Source organism: Chrysoperla carnea, chromosome 3 (assembly GCF_905475395.1).
Source record: "Chrysoperla carnea chromosome 3, inChrCarn1.1, whole genome shotgun sequence".
NCBI lineage: Eukaryota > Metazoa > Arthropoda > Insecta > Neuroptera > Chrysopidae > Chrysoperla > Chrysoperla carnea.
Window position 1 is genome coordinate 88922208 of NC_058339.1, and position 20597 is coordinate 88942804.

General features: G+C 29.7%; 1 protein-coding gene across 5 annotated transcripts in view; it reads right to left on the minus strand.

The window, feature by feature from the left end:
• The window catches only part of LOC123296741 (CUGBP Elav-like family member 2), a 430459-nt gene that overhangs the window by 11387 nt on the left and 398475 nt on the right, over positions 1-20597 (minus strand). For 4 of the 5 annotated variants that reach the window (XM_044878363.1, XM_044878362.1, XM_044878361.1 and 1 more), the window contains one exon: positions 296-669. In XM_044878363.1, the coding sequence (XP_044734298.1) occupies positions 296-669 (374 nt within the window). Of the gene's footprint in view, positions 1-295; positions 670-9866; positions 10172-20597 lie in introns of those variants that run through there. The other variant, XM_044878364.1, reaches the window with a different exon arrangement.

The following is a 20597-nucleotide window of genomic DNA, read 5'->3' on the forward strand; positions in this document are numbered from 1 at the left end:
ACTACTGAAAAAGTAGTACTCCTTCCTATTTTAATTAGTACGAATTTTTATCACCAGGTGATAAAATATTTTGTGATTGGTCTTTAAAAATTGTTAAGTACAAGTATTGCGTCTAAATTGTAATTACTGGAATCGGACCGACCCACTTCTTGTTTGAATTAGTACATAATCAATAGTGAAGGGACTGTTATTAAAGGGTTCTTTAAGACCCTAAATGTGTAATTGGCACGCCCAGCTCGGATATGATAAAATAAAAAGTTCTAAAGTTTATAAAAAGCAAATAAAATTTGATTACCGTTGTAGGAAACTGCTGAGGCGTTGCTTGTATTAATTGTTGTGGTGTTGTTGTGGCCGCACTAACAGTCGTCGGTCCCCATAAATTTGCATGCACTTGCTGTAAACGTTTTTGGTCCTTTTCTTTTTGTGTATCAGCAAATTTAACAACTAACGCTGCCGAACATCCTTCCATTGTTTGTGAATGATGTAAGGCTTTAATAGCAGCAACCGCTGCTTGTTTTGTTGAAAATGTAACAAAGGCACAGCCACGTGATTGTCCTGACGGGTCTCGTAACACCGTACATTCTTCGATTAAACCATGCGCACAGAACATTGTTCGTACATCATTCTCACTTAATTTTTTACTTAACATTCCAACAAAAAGTTTCCGTTCTGCAAAAAAAAAATATTTTATTATTTATTTTTCAAACTAAATATTTTATAGGATTTTAAGTCAAACAAAGTAATTTCTTTAGCAGCAACTTTAATGTTTCAAGACGTAAGAGTAGGTTCATGAATATTAGCTGTATAATAGAAGGAGGAAATTGCCAATAAAGCTATGCTCTGAATGAACTTATAGAACTAAATTAAGCAAAGAATCGTTTCAGAAGCTTCAAAAACGGTGATTTAAGGTCTTTCGATACCAAAACGAAAATATTACCAAAAAACTGAAATTTTGTCTGCTAATTAATGAGCATTTAATACACCTTCTGTATGTAAATTTCAAGTCGATTCTCTTCTGTACCAGTTTACGATAAATTCATTATTAAAAACAGCCCTCTTTAAATGGAGGTATGTAAATAAGTCGTAATAAATACCTATTTTGGTTTTATAGCCAATAAGTGTGCTTTTAAAAATGTTTTACCATTTACATAAAAAGCTTTTATCAATATTTCTCAAGTTTTAAGCTTTAAAATAATACCAATTAAGAACTGTGCAAAAAAATGAAAAATTTCTTTTTGGTAAATATTTTGACTTTGATAGATAATTTCTCCTAAACCGTACAGAAGAGAATCGATATGAATTTTTGATAAATCAAATTTCAAATTTGGATCATTTTCATTTTTTAATCCCCGAATAAAAAAAAAAGAGGTGTTAAAAGTTTGACCTTTATGTGTGTCTGCCTGTAACATCGTAACGACTAAACGGATGAACCGGTTTGGTTTTTTTTTTTGTTTCATTTGAAAGGTAATTTAATGAGGAGTGTTCATTGCTATGTTTCAAGGGTGAGTTTAGGGTTTCGTACTCGGAACAACTAAAAAATAGGCGATGATCCTCAAAATAGGCTCAGTTTCTCTAGAGGTTTTTTAAATTTTGTAAATTTCACTTGTTTGCTATCGAAATACCTTAAACTTTAAAAAACCCAGAAAAGAACAGAGATTTAAAAAAATTTTTACCATACAAATAAAAATAATACATCTTTTTAAAAATTAACCCTTTTTTGATATTTTTATATCAATTCTGATTGCGTAAACTTCCTATAACTTTCTTTATTAATTTTCTCATCACATTCGAGAAAGTAAATAAAATTATGTAATAGTTTTGTAGTACCATTAGAAAAAATAAATTACTCACTGATTAAATTTTATAAATAAACTTTTTGAATATAAATTAAGTTAAGCACTTGAAAACTGTAATCAAAAAAAACTTGTAATCTATGAACTGGCAACCTAAATATTTTCACGTATATTCAAAACTATAACGCGCTAGTTTATTATTTACCATTAATAATAATAAATTGTTTTCTATTTTAAATATTAAATCAAAAATAATACGACACGCAGCATACATAGGGTTACGAGGGGCAACAAACGAACTTTGGGTTGGTGTAAATTTATCTAACTAAATTAAAATATCGTAAAGCAATAAACAAAATCAGAAATAGTTATGCGATTTAGAAGATGAATATTTATCTTATTTTTCCAAATTTATTAAAAAATCAAGAATCAATTGTTTCCATGAAAGAGACAAATAATATCATCTATCTTTTTCACCTAGCGTGAAAAGACCTATAAGAAAAGGCAGGCGGAAAATAAGATCTTATGACACCAAAATTCATAAGTGAAAGGAAGCTAGCAGACAAATTTATTATTCTCTCATGTATAAATACGAAGCTCCCTGTACATTATTATCAATTTGGAAAACCATAATATTATTGAAAATAATTAAGTTTCTAAATGAAATTTTTACAGCGTACTCAGGACGTAAAAAGTGAGGTCGAGTTCGTAAATGAGTAACATAAAACAATTGGGTCTTGGGTCCGTAGGACCCATCTTGTAACACCCATCTTAAAGACAGAACAAAAGTTTAAATGTACAAAATGTCCTTATAAAAAACAAAACAACTTTTGTTTGATACATTTTTTCGTAAACATCACTGTTTAGCCGTGAGGGCGCAAATTAGGCGTAAATTGTATAGTTTGTATTATATGGGAATATCAGTTATATTAGTTATGTATGTGTGACATATATGTATTTGTAATTTGAGTAATCAAAACTGTTTATGCATGGTATTTCAACAATTAACTCAGTCAATTGTTTGTTTTCATTTGTTTAAAATGATTTTCCAAAATGTACGCTGACCCTAGTTGTCTATGAGGCTTTGACCTTTCGCACAACTGCCTTAACATTTGCGCTCTCCTGGAATCTCACAAATGAATCTACTAAATTCATATTATGTCGCATTTGATGAAATTAATTAGCTCCTAAAATAAATAAAATAAAATTGTCCCAAAAACAATTAGCAAAAACGGAATGATTTGCCATAAACATTGAAATTAATGATTTCTTACAATAGAATTGGATGTAACCACGTGCTTTTAATTGTCGTGTCATGTTGTTATGCAACAACATAATTATTTGACCTTAGAAAAACTTATGTGTTCTTTTTAAAATATTCATAAAAATATTTATTATGTTATTTTATTTTCAATTTCAGTACGATTGTAATAAATTTATCTTCATTTTTTTTAAATTTTTGTTTTCAAGAAATTAATTACTATGCTTTACATTAATTTTCTTGTCCAAGCAAAAAGTTTATATTATGAAATCGCTTGCGAATTTACTGTAATTTAGTCAAACACGAATCCATCGGCTAAACCAAAAATTTTTGGATAAAGGAAAAATGTATAAAATTTTTTTTATTAACAAATTTTTGGGGTTCACGCTTGCTTTAGTTCATTTATAATGGCATCGCAGGGAAATTATAAACCAAGGTAATAGGCCGGGTGTTAACTAACTGAATTTGATTGTCAATCGAACTTTGTATTCTTTGTAAAGTAGTCATTAGTGATCGGGTGGAAACCTTGAAATATTAAACGTACAAAGCAATTTTCGTTTTTGGTCAATTTTAACAATTTTTTTACCTCCCATAAAAAAAAATTTAATTCAATTTTTCAACTCCTTCCAGAGGAATTGACAAGGGGTAACTTGCTGCAATTTCCTTTTGTATGGTGTTGTTAATGTTAATGTCTTTCAAATAAAATATACGACTAACAAAAAAAAATCTTTGAAACACGAAAATTTAATGTTAAAAAAAATCACGATTGAATTTTGTGCCGGTTATCTTTTTTTTGGATCCCCAAATTTCATTAGATTATTGGATCTAGCGGGATTTTCAAGTATTCATTAAAAAGTTTACGGCTGCAATTTTGTACGGGAGGCTACATTGTGAGTTCGAAACATTTATATTTAGAAAAAACTCATGAAACAACGGCATTTTTTTTCATGGCGACAAGAAAATGTTTAATTTAGTGGCTTTAAGGATGTAGGTACGAGCGCCCGGGCAATTTTGAAAAGGCTTTTAAAAGGCTCAATTTTTTTATATGAAGTTGCACTAAGTGTATATCAATTCTGAAAATTTTAGGAGGGGTTGCCTGAAGTAGGCATATTTAACATTTTATGGCAAAGGGTAGATGGATGATTTGTATTTATAGATTTTTCCAACACTAGTCAGTGGAAATTAAAAAAAAAAAATTATATTAAAGTTAAAACCTTAATAAATTCTTGAAAACAAAAAAACCCGTTGTGTCCGACTAATTATGGATGTACAAGCACGGTAGTGGGGACAAAAATTAAAAAAAATATATTTTTGATGGTGACGCAAAGTAAGAATAAAATTTTTCTGGAGTAATATTGAAAATATCGAAAATAGAAAATTTTGTTTAATTATTTAGCTTTCGATATTTCGAAAACCATTCATGAAGTTATAAAAAAATTCAGCATCAAAATTGAAAATAAGGTACAAATACTTTCAACCACAAGTCTAAACTTGTCTTAGCGCTTGTACTACCTTAATTTGTAACATTAAATTAAAAATTCCTAGGGACTTTCAAGACCTAATAGTTTGTATTGCAACTCAAACAACAATATCGTAATTGTAAATTGTAATGCAAGGAAATATTGTTTAGTAAAATTAAAATTTAACACACAAATGTTAATTTCATTAAACATTAATGTTTACATATTTTGTTAATAATTTTATCATCATATACCTACATTTTTAAAATACATAATTATGTATATACACACTATTATTATAAAGCTTATTTCACACCAGTAATATGTGTTATAACTTGGTGTAACACATATTATAGAGGTAACATATTGTGTTACATTTATTTTAAGGTACAATGTCCGTAAACTGTTTGTTGTCAAACGATAGGCTTTTGTCCTAAATTTGAAAAATTGATTTATACATTATATTAGTATCTGATTTACACCAAGAAAGTATTATTTAAAAAAAAAAATACTATTTACCTTATCTATTTTGCATTTAAAAAAAACAATTCAAATTTACTTCTAAAACAGTGTAGAGTATCATGGCGTCTTGAATGACATCAAAGCGTAACATACAATCTTTACCTTTAATCTGTACCTTTTAAGTACATCTGATTGGTGTTTGTTCTCACGTGACCGAATGTATTATTTTAAAGAATTTATTTAAAAAATAATAATAATACTTATATTTAATAAAAAATAATTTTGTGTTTTGTTATCTATTTAGTAGAAACTTACCCAACCGATTTATTCTTAGTGGACAAAAGCGTATTAGACGATAAATTTAACGATTTACAAGTGTCTACAAATGAAGTTTAGTTAGAATATTTACAAAGTGAATCATGCTCTATGTAGACACAATAAAACAATAAAATACGAGTTATCACACTATTGGCTTTGATGTGCATACAAAACCGCTCAGAAATCCAACACCTGGTTTTGAGTTATTTTTATTTCCTTCTAACAACGTGAAATTATGCGTTAATTACAGTTATTGGCTTTGCTCTAACATTAGTAACATTATTCGGCTCAAACTAAGTAAAATGCAATTAAGCTGAATGAAAAACTTTTTCTTATTAAATAATTATTAATTTTTAATTTCATGTTAATTGGTAATTCAGATCAATCAACTGAAAATAAATGAAAAATTACTATTTGTACGCGTAAAATTTCGCAATTGTTGCATAATTTACAAAGTTTTCTTACACGAAGAAATTTGTAGAAATAATGTAACCACTTTTTACATACGCTATACAAATTTCAGCTGAATATTTTTTTTTTCGTTTTTGAGTTATCGTGATGATAGACAGACAGACTAACGGACAACCGGAAATGGATTAGTTATGTGATTTTATGAACACTTATTAAAATTTTGTTCATAGACTCATCATTTTTAAGCGCTACTTGGGACTAAACTTAGTATACCTTTATATATTTAATACTAGCTGTGAACTACCCGCTTTGCTGGGCAACATCCCCACTTGCACCCCTCCCTCCACAGGGTGGGATAACAGTTTTGTAATGTACACGTCATGCTCTTTTATTTGATACCCCACTTAGGTATATTTGTAAATATTCGATATTTCTTCCCACTTTCTCGCTACACCTTTCTACCCTCCGAAGGTTAAAAGTAGATAAAAACAATAGATCTTTGAAGCTGGTTGTATATCGTGTCAATATTTGAGCTTAATCGATGCACAACTTTTTTAGTTTTTGAAGCATATCCCTTTCAACCCCTATTTCAACCCCTTACTCTACTATAATATGGATGTATTATACATAAAAACCTTCCTCTTGAATCACTCTATCTATTAAAAAAAAACCGCATCAAAATCCGTTGCGTAGTTTCAAAGATTTAAGCGTACAAAGGGACATAGGGACATAGGGACAGAAAAAGCGACTTTGTTTTATACTATGTAGTGATATACATGGTATAAAATTAAGATATGTATCTACAAATTGCCTCAAAGGTCGACCAACCCTAATACCTAGCTCACGAACAAAATTAAATTAACAATTCAATTGAATCATTTTTTCATTTAAATCGTAAAAAACGAAATGATTTCCTATGTTCAAAGTATTCCAAACTCTTCGCTTCTAAAAAAATAATAAAATATAATTTGCTTTGCTGTAGAATCGAATCAATTTAGAATAGATAGAATACATTCACGTTAGTCGACTTTGTATATTTTTATATTGTAGTTTTAGTACAGTAAAAGATGTTACAAAAATCGTCTAATAAAGGAAAATGAAAGAAAGTGCTCGCATTTTACTAAAACCTCATGGAATGTGTTTCTTATAGGTGTCAAATATCATTGGTAAGGCATGAATTAATGGCGCAAATGTTTCTATTTACTAATAAACAATACATTTTTAATTCAATGGAACGATGAAAGTTCACTTAAAAAAATAGTAAATAGGCAACTTGTATGACGTAAATGTTATGTGTTTGTCAAATAATCGCAAACTATTTATTATACATTATAACGTATACGTAATTTAAGTTGCCTATTTATTAATTTTATAAGTCAACTAAATTAACAATTTTTTGTTTATTAACAAATAGAAATACTTGCGCCACTCATGCGTTATTAATGATTTTTGACACCTAAAAAACACATTACATGAGGTTTTAGCAAATTGTAAGCGATTTCTTACATTTGCCTTTATTTATAACATCTTTAATTGTACTATTTGTAGAATTTCTCTCCTATTTTATGAAACGCTTTCAGAGTTCGTTGCAACAGTATTGAGAATATAGATATAATATACGGCATATATCAAAGGATATGTATTTGATTTGATTCTATTTGAATTTGATGACACAAACATAGGTATATTATATTTATACTTAGTTTTAAATTTGATATTTAACGCCCTTTTTGTATGATGTGACTTGTGTTATACAAGGTGTTCTGTTATTAACTGCAGGTCGTCGGCCTACAGAATAAGCTCATAAAGACGAAGGAAAAAGTCATTTACCAATTTTGGATTTGAGCCCTAGTTTGGGCGCTACAGGTATGGCAAAAATTGATAAATTTGTTCATTCACTGACTATGATTCGATAACCAGCAGCCAATGATAATCAGTAGATATTAGTAACTTTCATTCAAGAATATTAAACTAAAGAAGGGATAAAAACTGATTTCAATTGGATTATATCATTTTGAATACTTGACGATCACTCTATTGAGCCTAAGTGGCCGAGCGGTCTAAGGCATTAGTTATAGACCGTTAGTTTACTTAGACTTAGGTTGCGGGTTCGAATCCAGGCAGCGGCAGTGTGAACAATTATAATTAATGGGAGTGCAGAATTGATCACATTGTCGTCGCTTGGATAAGAACGTAGTAACCGACTCCACCCACATCAAAAATGTAATTGTAAATATAATTTGTAATTAAATAAATAAAGATTCACAAATAATGATGTGGGTGGCCTCTGTTATAGGCGTATATGTCAGAGAAACGGAGGTTAAACCCCATTATTATTATATATTATTATTATATATCATTTTGAAAAAACATTTAAAAAAAAGTATTTGATTGGTTTGGTCAAATCCTACTTTTTTTATTTTTATTATATTTTTCCAAGAAAACATTAGATTCTTAGTAAAAAAACAAATTACGCCATAAAAGGCGTTGTTTTAATTTAACGTAATAAAACTGATACTTTCCACATTTTATATGTCATAATTTTATACGAACAATTATCCAAATGTAACAAACAGCGGCCAGGTTGATTATTTCCTGATTGTATAGTGTTAAGATAATATAATTTTTTTATAGTTTGATGATTAAACTTTTGGAACACACGGTAATAATAGAATGTTATATTGTAAAACAAAAATATAAAAATAAAAAAGCTCTCTAATAAAGTTAATAATTATCATTTCGAGGTTTAAAAAAAGATTTTATTAGTATGTACTTGGTTTTTTATTATATACAATATTATTTTTTAATAACGTAGAGCTTTACACTTTTAAGCTTTATGAAAAAAACTCAAAGCTTTTATAATCACAATTAGATCAGATCAAATTGACGATGTTTTAACGACTACCATTGAAAATTAATATGTTTAAAATCACTGGAATTTTAAATACAGAGCTTTTCTTAAAAATCCTGCAATGAGTGCTGACTTTCAAAATTAAATTGTAATTTTATTAAAATGTGCAGCGACCCGTTTTTCTAATAAAGGGTTAAATTTTAGACTTCATAGAAACCGTAGTAAGTCCATGTATGTATCTCTGTGTAACAAAAAATGCACGGGTTACATATAGTACTATATGTACTCAGTTCATTTTTTGTGAAACAGAATGTACACTCACTGTCAGAAAAAGTGCCACAGTTAAAACATTCTAAGCGTACGCATCATATGTTATGTTATAATAGTAACACTTAGAATGTTTTAAAACGAGCATTTCTTGTGACATTGAGTATACATACGCACAATAAAAGACACCGACTTCACATGATTTTATCAATAATTTTTTTGAATCGGTTACTCAGAATTGCAACAAATTAATCCGATCTGATCAACAGTTAAAAAACATTAGTTAATAATATACAGAGTGTTTTTTTAAGTTGATATACCTATGATTGAAACTCGATAAATAAATATCGAGGAAATCGAGGAAAAATATTTAAACGAAAAATGTTAGTTTCAAAAGCACACATCTTATACCAGCATCGAATTCGATCTAAGTTTTCAGGCTACAAACATTAGATGAATGCTTTAAATTAGAAAGTTGCTCTTTATAAATACGCAGAATTTTTTTTTTAAACCGAATAGTTTAGAAAGTAACTGATAGAAAAAATTTACCTTATTTGGCGCTTGATCCTTCAATTTGAACAAAGACGTTCTTTAAAGAAAACAAACTACTTTTATTGGATTTATTGGAAAATTTTTTTCGAAGAGTGTCTAGATTTTGCAGAAACAATTATAGGAAAAAACAGTTTGGGTAAAATTTTTCAGTCCGTTTTTGCCTAAACTGTACGGTTTGCGGAAAAATGTTTCGAACAAAAAAATGTTAGTTTTTTAATCAATAACAGTTTTTTAATTTAAAATGTTCATCTATCGATTATCAGTTATGGAGTAGACAGAGCTTTTCATTAAGGTTGAAAACCGATCAATTTTATGTCTGCGTAAGATGTGCGCGTTTCTAGCATATTTCAACTTAAAAAGGAAAATACCCTGTATAAAAAAAAAAAAAAACATTTAAAAAATGCTCAAGAGTTAGTTTATATATCATTCTTATTAATAATATTTAAAAAAATACTAATTAGCACAAATTTGTGAATTTTGACACACTCTACCTGGCACTAAATATGGACTAGGATTCGGGGATGGTTGCCAATAAGCTGGACTTATGGCAGGATATGAATTCGCTGATGTAGTTGTCGAACTGATATTTGGTATTGCTGATTTAGTTTTACGATTTTTCATGGCTGCGCACATTTATAACAAAAAAATAACAATTTTCATTTATAAAAAAACATAAAACAAATATTAGATAAAAAAAAAGCTCTGGTAAATAATAATGTTTAATTATAAAGCTTTCAAATGCTTTTTATGAACACACACATAAACATATAATAAAGAAAGAGAATTTTGTGTTTTTTTTAGGAACAAGAAACACTTAATTGTTAAGTAAATAATATAAAAACATTTATTATTAAGTTGGTAATTCTTCAACAATCACCGATTGATTATCTTTGGTATTTCTTGGTTATAATCTATGGTACGCATTATTCCGATGCCGGTTTTTGAATTACACAATAATAAACAATGATCACTTATGCACATTGTTATTAAATCACTTTCCAATAATAATCACACATTGTTAAGTCATTTTCACTTAATAATGGTTTACAAGTCACATCGCATCACTTCACAATAAACATAGATATATCTTTTTTAAAACGATTCATTTGTGTTGTTTCTTCAAGTGTTGAAGTGAATATTGAAGGTACATACTAGTTAGTGTGTTGAGGTATCAAAGTATACTAACTATGTGCATGATGTGCACACATACACCGGTTAAAGTATAAACAGAAGACACTCATAGTCATAGTTCACAATTATTAAAGTATATACATGTGCGTGTTGTGTATGTGATGTATGTGTTCACTGCATACACATACTTAAACATAGATAGGTGTACTCTTCTAGCAAGGCATTGTAATACATAAATGTGAATTTGTGTGTATTCACTTTTTAATACAGAGACGGGGTGTGTTTTAATGAGGAGGAAAATTATTTAATTGCATAGTTTGTTTCAATATATTAACAAGAATATAATTAGTTAGAAAAGACAATTATTGGCCTTTTTATGAAATTAGATGGTATTTTTAGGTTTTGGTATAATTTTGTATATTTTGATGGCTTTTTATTAGCAAAATCAACATTTTGAGGTACTTTTTCAAAAATAGTAGAATACTCTATTAAAAATCTTTTGAGTAAAGATATCATTTTTCCCTTCATCTTTGAATTTAATCCCTTTAATAGTTACGCTACTGTATTTAAATATATTACTTTATAATATAAAAAAATTATTGACGGTAGTGTTTTCTTTCATTTGTTTCTCGTATTAGTATTAGTTTAGTTTGTTGCATATAATAATAATAATAATGTAAATGTAATAACGTCGTCGTGGTCGTCCGTCGTGTGTTATAAGTTTGCGTCCATCACAAACCTATCACTCACACAGTCAGTTTGTCATACTCATACCTACCTAGTACCTATCTACTACCAATGAAGTGTATACATGCATGTTAAATGTATTGTTTTATTTTGTATGTGGTGTCCTCATCAATATGTCCTGTCTTGATATCTTTACAACTTACATATAAACAGACATAGTCAAGTCACAAACACCGAACTGTCTTCACTACAACATAGTATAAAACAAAGTCGCTTTCTCTGTCCCTATGCCCCTTTGTATGCTTAAATCTTTGAAACTACGTAACGGATTTTGATGTGGTTTTTTTTAATAGAGAGAGTGATTCAAGAGGAAGGTTTATATGTATAATAACATCCATTAAATAGTGGAGAAGTACTGCTATTTTTGAGGTTAATAGTTAAAAATGTAAAAAGTAAATAAGTAAAAATGTAGTGTATGAATTTAGATATTCCAAAGATAGCAGGAAATCTTCATGGTATAGGGAAAGGGGGATTGTTTTACTCCAAATTTAACGCGTGCGGGCCACGGGCAGTAATGAATAAATCAAAACTACTGGATCGATTTTAATCACATAGGCTATATATTTTATACCCGTGCGAAGCCAGAGCGGGCCGCTATGTTTTTATATACAACGTTCACAGTTTTTCTGTAGTGTATTTAGTATCAGCATTGCACCCGTGCGAAGCAGGGGCGGGTCGCTAGTACTTACTATTCTATTATATTTATTTATACAGATTGTTAACAAAAATACTGAATATAGCGATTATTATTAAGTGTGAACGAGCACCTAGGCAATTTTAAATAAAAGCTTGATTTATATACCATGTACATATGAAATATATCATAGTATATTAAGTTTAGTTCCAAGTTTGTAAACGCGTCAAAATATTGATACTACAAAAAAAATTTTGGTATAGGTGTTCATAGAATCACCTAATTAGTCCATTTTTGGTTGTCTGTCCGTCTGTCTGTAAGCACGATAATTCAAAAACGAAAAGAGATATCAAGCTGAAATTTTTATAGCGTGCTTAGGACGCAAAAAGTGAGGTCGAGTTCGTAAATGGCAACATAGGTCAATTGAGTCTTAAGTTCGTAGGACTCATCTTGTAAACCGTTAGAGATAGAAAAGTTTAAGTATAAAAATTGTTCGTGAAGTAATACAAAATTCATCATCAAAGTTGAAGATGAAGAACAAATAATTTCAACCCGAAAACTAAAATATCCTTGTACTACCTTAACAGTATACAATAAACGAAAATGTACGGAACCCATTGTGTGCGAGTCAAACTCGCACTTGACCGGTTTTTATTGTTAACAAATTCGTTACTGTTGGATTTAGTTTGGCTGTTCTTGGCTGGTAAGAACGTAAGTTATGTGCGCTATGAATACCAAATATAAATAAACAAATACATTTACACAAGTATATGTATATATGTATAAACATTCATTTGTATTGTTTGTTTGTATATGTGTATAATAAAAAGGTAGACATAAGTTGGCGAACACATAAATATATCCATTTTTTATTTGGACTAAACTAACGATAAGTAATCGTAGACATTTTCCGATTTATTAAGGCTCTAATAAACAGAAAACGAATTGGCTGTACAGTTTTTAACCCTGTATATATGAAATATATATCAAGGTATACCAACTTTAGTTCCAAGTTTGTAACGCTTAGAAATAATGATAATACGAACAAAATCTTGGTACAGGTGTTAATAAAATCACCCAGTTAGTCCATTTCCGTCTGTCTGTCTGTCCGTCAACACAATAATACAAAAACGAAGAGATATCAAGCTGAAATTTTTATAGCGTGCTCGAGACGTAAAAAATGAGTTTAAATTCGTAAATGAGAAACATAGGTCAATTGTAATTGGGTCTTGGATTCTTAGAATTAATCTTATAAACACTTTTAATTTTAATTTAAAGTGTTTATAATTTTAATCTTAATTTAACACTTTTTACACAGGGTATTTCAACAATTAATTCAGTCAGTTGTTTTTACTTATTTAATCTGGAATATTGCAACATCCTTGTTAAACAGAAGGTATTCTATTGCAGCGTTCCTAAAAACAGTTAATAGTTTTACTGTTTCGAGAATGTGGAGACCTGGTCCCGGAATTAAGCACATATGTGATATCGAAAAACTGACATCACAGCTGAAAAGAATGACCCAAAATTAGTGGGTTTCAAAAAAAATTCCAATAAGATCGGATCAAAATTGCCTATGTTATCAAAAAAATCGAAATTTTGAACTTTATGACGTCATCAGAATCCAAAAAATTTAATTTTGCTCTATCACATCCAAATTTTATCCAATTTTGATAAACCAAGTATGTAATTCTACTAAATTTGGGTCATTCTTTTCAAATTTGTCATCAAAATTAACCTAGCTCTATTAGGTTACAAGATTGTGGAGGTTTGGTCCTGGAATTAGGCACATATGTGATAGCTAGCGAAAAACTGACATCACAGCTGAAAAGAATGACCCAAAGTTAGTGGGTTTCAAAAAAAATTCCAATAAGATCAGATAAAAATTGCTTGTGTTATCAAAAAAATCGAAATTTGAACTTTATGACGTCATCAGAATCAAAAAAATTTAATTTTGCTCTATCACATCCAAATTTTATCCAATTTTGATAAACCAAGTATGTAATTCTACTAAATTTGGGTCATACTTTTCAAATTTGTCATCAAAATTAACCTAGCTCTGTTAGGTTTCAAGATTGTGGAGGTCTGGTCCTGGAATTAGGCACATATGTGATAGCTAGCGAAAAACTGACATCACAGCTGAAAAGAATGACCCAAAATTAGTGGGTTTCAAAAAAAATTCCAATAAGATCGGATCAAAATTGCTTGTGTTATCAAAAAAATCGAAATTTTGAACTTTATGACGTCATCAGAATCCAAAAAATTTAATTTTGCTCTATCATATTCAAATTTTATCCAATTTTGATAAACCAAGTATGTAATTCTACTAAATTTGGGTCATACTTTTCAAATTTGTCATCAAAATTAACCTAGCTCTATTAGGTTTCAAGATTGTGGAGGTCTGGTCCTGGAATTAGGCACATATGTGATAGCTAGCGAAAAACTGACATCACAGCTGAAAAGAATGACCCAAAATTAGCGGGTTTCAAAAAAAATTCCAATAAGATCGGATAAAAATTGCCTGTGTTATCAAAAAAATCGAATTTTTGAACTTTATGACGTCATCAGAATCCAAAAAATTTAATTTTGCTCTATCACATCCAAATTTTATCCAATTTTGATAAACCAAGTATGTAATTCTACTAAATTTGGGTCATACTTTTCAAATTTGTCATCAAAATTAACCTAGCTCTATTAGGTTACAAGATTGTGGAGGTTTGGTCCTGGAATTAGGCACATATGTGATAGCTAGCGAAAAACTGACATCACAGCTGAAAAGAATGACCCAAAATTAGTGGGTTTCAAAAAAAATTCCAATAAGATCGGATCAAAATTGCCTATGTTATCAAAAAAATCGAATTTTTGAACTTTATGACGTCATCAGAATCCAAAAAATTTAATTTTGCTCTATCACATCCAAATTTTATCCAATTTTGATAAACCAAGTATGTAATTCTACTAAATTTGGGTCATACTTTTCAAATTTGTCATCAAAATTAACCTAGCTCTGTTAGGTTTCAAGATTGTGGAGGTCTGGTCCTGGAATTAGGCACATATGTGATAGCTAGCGAAAAACTGACATCACAGCTGAAAAGAATGACCCAAAATTAGCGGGTTTCAAAAAAAATTCCAATAAGATCGGATAAAAATTGCCTGTGTTATCAAAAAAATCGAATTTTTGAACTTTATGACGTCATCAGAATCCAAAAAATTTAATTTTGCTCTATCACATCCAAATTTTATCCAATTTTGATAAACCAAGTATGTAATTCTACTAAATTTGGGTCATACTTTTCAAATTTGTCATCAAAATTAACCTAGCTCTATTAGGTTACAAGATTGTGGAGGTTTGGTCCTGGAATTAGGCACATATGTGATAGCTAGCGAAAAACTGACATCACAGCTGAAAAGAATGACCCAAAATTAGTGGGTTTCAAAAAAAATTCCAATAAGATCGGATCAAAATTGCCTATGTTATCAAAAAAATCGAATTTTTGAACTTTATGACGTCATCAGAATCCAAAAAATTTAATTTTGCTCTATCACATCCAAATTTTATCCAATTTTGATAAACCAAGTATGTAATTCTACTAAATTTGGGTCATACTTTTCAAATTTGTCATCAAAATTAACCTAGCTCTGTTAGGTTTCAAGATTGTGGAGGTCTGGTCCTGGAATTAGGCACATATGTGATAGCTAGCAAAAAAATGACATCACAGCTGAAAAGAATGACCCAAAATTAGTGGGTTTCAAAAAAAATTCCAATAAGATCAGATAAAAATTGCTTGTGTTATCAAAAAAATCGAAATTTGAACTTTATGACGTCATCAGAATCCAAAAAATTTAATTTTGCTCTATCACATCCAAATTTTATCCAATTTTGATAAACCAAGTATGTAATTCTACTAAATTTGGGTCATACTTTTCAAATTTGTCATCAAAATTAACCTAGCTCTATTAGGTTTCAAGATTGTGGAGGTCTGGTCCTGGAATTAGGCACATATGTGATAGCTAGCAAAAAAATGACATCACAGCTGAAAAGAATGACCCAAAATTAGTGGGTTTCAAAAAAAATTCCAATAAGATCAGATAAAAATTGCTTGTGTTATCAAAAAAATCGAAATTTGAACTTTATGACGTCATCAGAATCCAAAAAATTTAATTTTGCTCTATCACATCCAAATTTTATCCAATTTTGATAAACCAAGTATGTAATTCTACTAAATTTGGGTCATACTTTTCAAATTTGTCATCAAAATTAACCTAGCTCTGTTAGGTTTCAAGATTGTGGAGGTCTGGTCCTGGAATTAGGCACATATGTGATAGCTAGCAAAAAAATGACATCACAGCTGAAAAGAATGACCCAAAATTAGTGGGTTTCAAAAAAAATTCCAATAAGATCGGATCAAAATTGCTTGTGTTATCAAAAAAATCGAAATTTTGAACTTTATGACGTCATCAGAATCCAAAAAATTTAATTTTGCTCTATCATATTCAAATTTTATCCAATTTTGATAAACCAAGTATGTAATTCTACTAAATTTGGGTCATACTTTTCAAATTTGTCATCAAAATTAACCTAGCTCTATTAGGTTTCAAGATTGTGGAGGTCTGGTCTTGGAATTAGGCACATATGTGATAGCTAGCGAAAAACTGACATCACAGCTGAAAAGAATGACCCAAAATTAGCGGGTTTCAAAAAAAATTCCAATAAGATCGGATAAAAATTGCCTGTGTTATCAAAAAAATCGAATTTTTGAACTTTAGGACGTCATCAGAATCCAAAAAATTTAATTTTGCTCTATCACATCCAAATTTTATCCAATTTTGATAAACCAAGTATGTAATTCTACTAAATTTGGGTCATACTTTTCAAATTTGTCATCAAAATTAACCTAGCTCTATTAGGTTACAAGATTGTGGAGGTTTGGTCCTGGAATTAGGCACATATGTGATAGCTAGCGAAAAACTGACATCACAGCTGAAAAGAATGACCCAAAATTAGTGGGTTTCAAAAAAAATTCCAATAAGATCGGATCAAAATTGCCTATGTTATCAAAAAAATCGAATTTTTGAACTTTATGACGTCATCAGAATCCAAAAAATTTAATTTTGCTCTATCACATCCAAATTTTATCCAATTTTGATAAACCAAGTATGTAATTCTACTAAATTTGGGTCATACTTTTCAAATTTGTCATCAAAATTAACCTAGCTCTATTAGGTTTCAAGATTGTGGAGGTCTGGTCCTGGAATTAGGCACATATGTGATAGCTAGCAAAAAAATGACATCACAGCTGAAAAGAATGACCCAAAATTAGTGGGTTTCAAAAAAAATTCCAATAAGATCAGATAAAAATTGCTTGTGTTATCAAAAAAATCGAAATTTGAACTTTATGACGTCATCAGAATCCAAAAAATTTAATTTTGCTCTATCACATCCAAATTTTATCCAATTTTGATAAACCAAGTATGTAATTCTACTAAATTTGGGTCATACTTTTCAAATTTGTCATCAAAATTAACCTAGCTCTGTTAGGTTTCAAGATTGTGGAGGTCTGGTCCTGGAATTAGGCACATATGTGATAGCTAGCAAAAAAATGACATCACAGCTGAAAAGAATGACCCAAAATTAGTGGGTTTCAAAAAAAATTCCAATAAGATCGGATCAAAATTGCTTGTGTTATCAAAAAAATCGAAATTTTGAACTTTATGACGTCATCAGAATCCAAAAAATTTAATTTTGCTCTATCATATTCAAATTTTATCCAATTTTGATAAACCAAGTATGTAATTCTACTAAATTTGGGTCATACTTTTCAAATTTGTCATCAAAATTAACCTAGCTCTATTAGGTTTCAAGATTGTGGAGGTCTGGTCCTGGAATTAGGCACATATGTGATAGCTAGCAAAAAAATGACATCACAGCTGAAAAGAATGATCCAAAATTAGTGGGTTTCAAAAAAAATTCCAATAAGATCAGATAAAAATTGCTTGTGTTATCAAAAAAATCGAAATTTTGAACTTTATGACGTCATCAGAATCCACAAAATTTAATTTTGCTCAATCACATCCAAATTTTATCCAATTTTGATAAACCAAGTATGTAATTTTACTAAATTTGGGCCATACTTTTCAAATTTATGGTCAAAATTAATCTAGCTCTATTAGGTTTCAAGATTGTGGAGGTCTGGTCCTGGAATTAGGCACATATGTGATAGCTAGCGAAAAACTGACATCACAGCTGAAAAGAATGATCCAAAATTAGTGGGTTTCAAAAAAAATTCCAATAAGATCGGATAAAAATTGCCTGTGTTATCAAAAAAATCGAATTTTTGAACTTTATGACGTCATCAGAATCCAAAAAATTTAATTTTGCTCTATCACATCCAAATTTTATCCAATTTTGATAAACCAAGTATGTAATTCTACTAAATTTGGGTCATACTTTTCAAATTTGTCATCAAAATTAACCTAGCTCTATTAGGTTTCAAGATTGTGGAGGTCTGGTCCTGGAATTAGGCACATATGTGATAGCTAGCGAAAAACTGACATCACAGCTGAAAAGAATGACCCAAAATTAGCGGGTTTCAAAAAAAATTCCAATAAGATCGGATAAAAATTGCCTGTGTTATCAAAAAAATCGAATTTTTGAACTTTATGACGTCATCAGAATCCAAAAAATTTAATTTTGCTCTATCACATCCAAATTTTATCCAATTTTGATAAACCAAGTATGTAATTCTACTAAATTTGGGTCATACTTTTCAAATTTGTCATCAAAATTAACCTAGCTCTATTAGGTTACAAGATTGTGGAGGTTTGGTCCTGGAATTAGGCACATATGTGATAGCTAGCGAAAAACTGACATCACAGCTGAAAAGAATGACCCAAAATTAGTGGGTTTCAAAAAAAATTCCAATAAGATCGGATCAAAATTGCCTATGTTATCAAAAAAATCGAATTTTTGAACTTTATGACGTCATCAGAATCCAAAAAATTTAATTTTGCTCTATCACATCCAAATTTTATCCAATTTTGATAAACCAAGTATGTAATTCTACTAAATTTGGGTCATACTTTTCAAATTTGTCATCAAAATTAACCTAGCTCTATTAGGTTTCAAGATTGTGGAGGTCTGGTCCTGGAATTAGGCACATATGTGATAGCTAGCAAAAAAATGACATCACAGCTGAAAAGAATGACCCAAAATTAGTGGGTTTCAAAAAAAATTCCAATAAGATCAGATAAAAATTGCTTGTGTTATCAAAAAAATCGAAATTTGAACTTTATGACGTCATCAGAATCCAAAAAATTTAATTTTGCTCTATCACATCCAAATTTTATCCAATTTTGATAAACCAAGTATGTAATTCTACTAAATTTGGGTCATACTTTTCAAATTTGTCATCAAAATTAACCTAGCTCTATTAGGTTTCAAGATTGTGGAGGTCTGGTCCTGGAATTAGGCACATATGTGATAGCTAGCAAAAAAATGACATCACAGCTGAAAAGAATGACCCAAAATTAGTGGGTTTCAAAAAAAATTCCAATAAGATCAGATAAAAATTGCTTGTGTTATCAAAAAAATCGAAATTTGAACTTTATGACGTCATCAGAATCCAAAAAATTTAATTTTGCTCTATCACATCCAAATTTTATCCAATTTTGATAAACCAAGTATGTAATTCTACTAAATTTGGGTCATACTTTTCAAATTTGTCATCAAAATTAACCTAGCTCTGTTAGGTTTCAAGATTGTGGAGGTCTGGTCCTGGAATTAGGCACATATGTGATAGCTAGCAAAAAAATGACATCACAGCTGAAAAGAATGACCCAAAATTAGTGGGTTTCAAAAAAAATTCCAATAAGATCGGATCAAAATTGCTTGTGTTATCAAAAAAATCGAAATTTTGAACTTTATGACGTCATCAGAATCCAAAAAATTTAATTTTGCTCTATCATATTCAAATTTTATCCAATTTTGATAAACCAAGTATGTAATTCTACTAAATTTGGGTCATACTTTTCAAATTTGTCATCAAAATTAACCTAGCTCTATTAGGTTTCAAGATTGTGGAGGTCTGGTCTTGGAATTAGGCACATATGTGATAGCTAGCGAAAAACTGACATCACAGCTGAAAAGAATGACCCAAAATTAGCGGGTTTCAAAAAAAATTCCAATAAGATCGGATAAAAATTGCCTGTGTTATCAAAAAAATCGAATTTTTGAACTTTAGGACGTCATCAGAATCCAAAAAATTTAATTTTGCTCTATCACATCCAAATTTTATCCAATTTTGATAAACCAAGTATGTAATTCTACTAAATTTGGGTCATACTTTTCAAATTTGTCATCAAAATTAACCTAGCTCTATTAGGTTACAAGATTGTGGAGGTTTGGTCCTGGAATTAGGCACATATGTGATAGCTAGCGAAAAACTGACATCACAGCTGAAAAGAATGACCCAAAATTAGTGGGTTTCAAAAAAAATTCCAATAAGATCGGATCAAAATTGCCTATGTTATCAAAAAAATCGAATTTTTGAACTTTATGACGTCATCAGAATCCAAAAAATTTAATTTTGCTCTATCACATCCAAATTTTATCCAATTTTGATAAACCAAGTATGTAATTCTACTAAATTTGGGTCATACTTTTCAAATTTGTCATCAAAATTAACCTAGCTCTGTTAGGTTTCAAGATTGT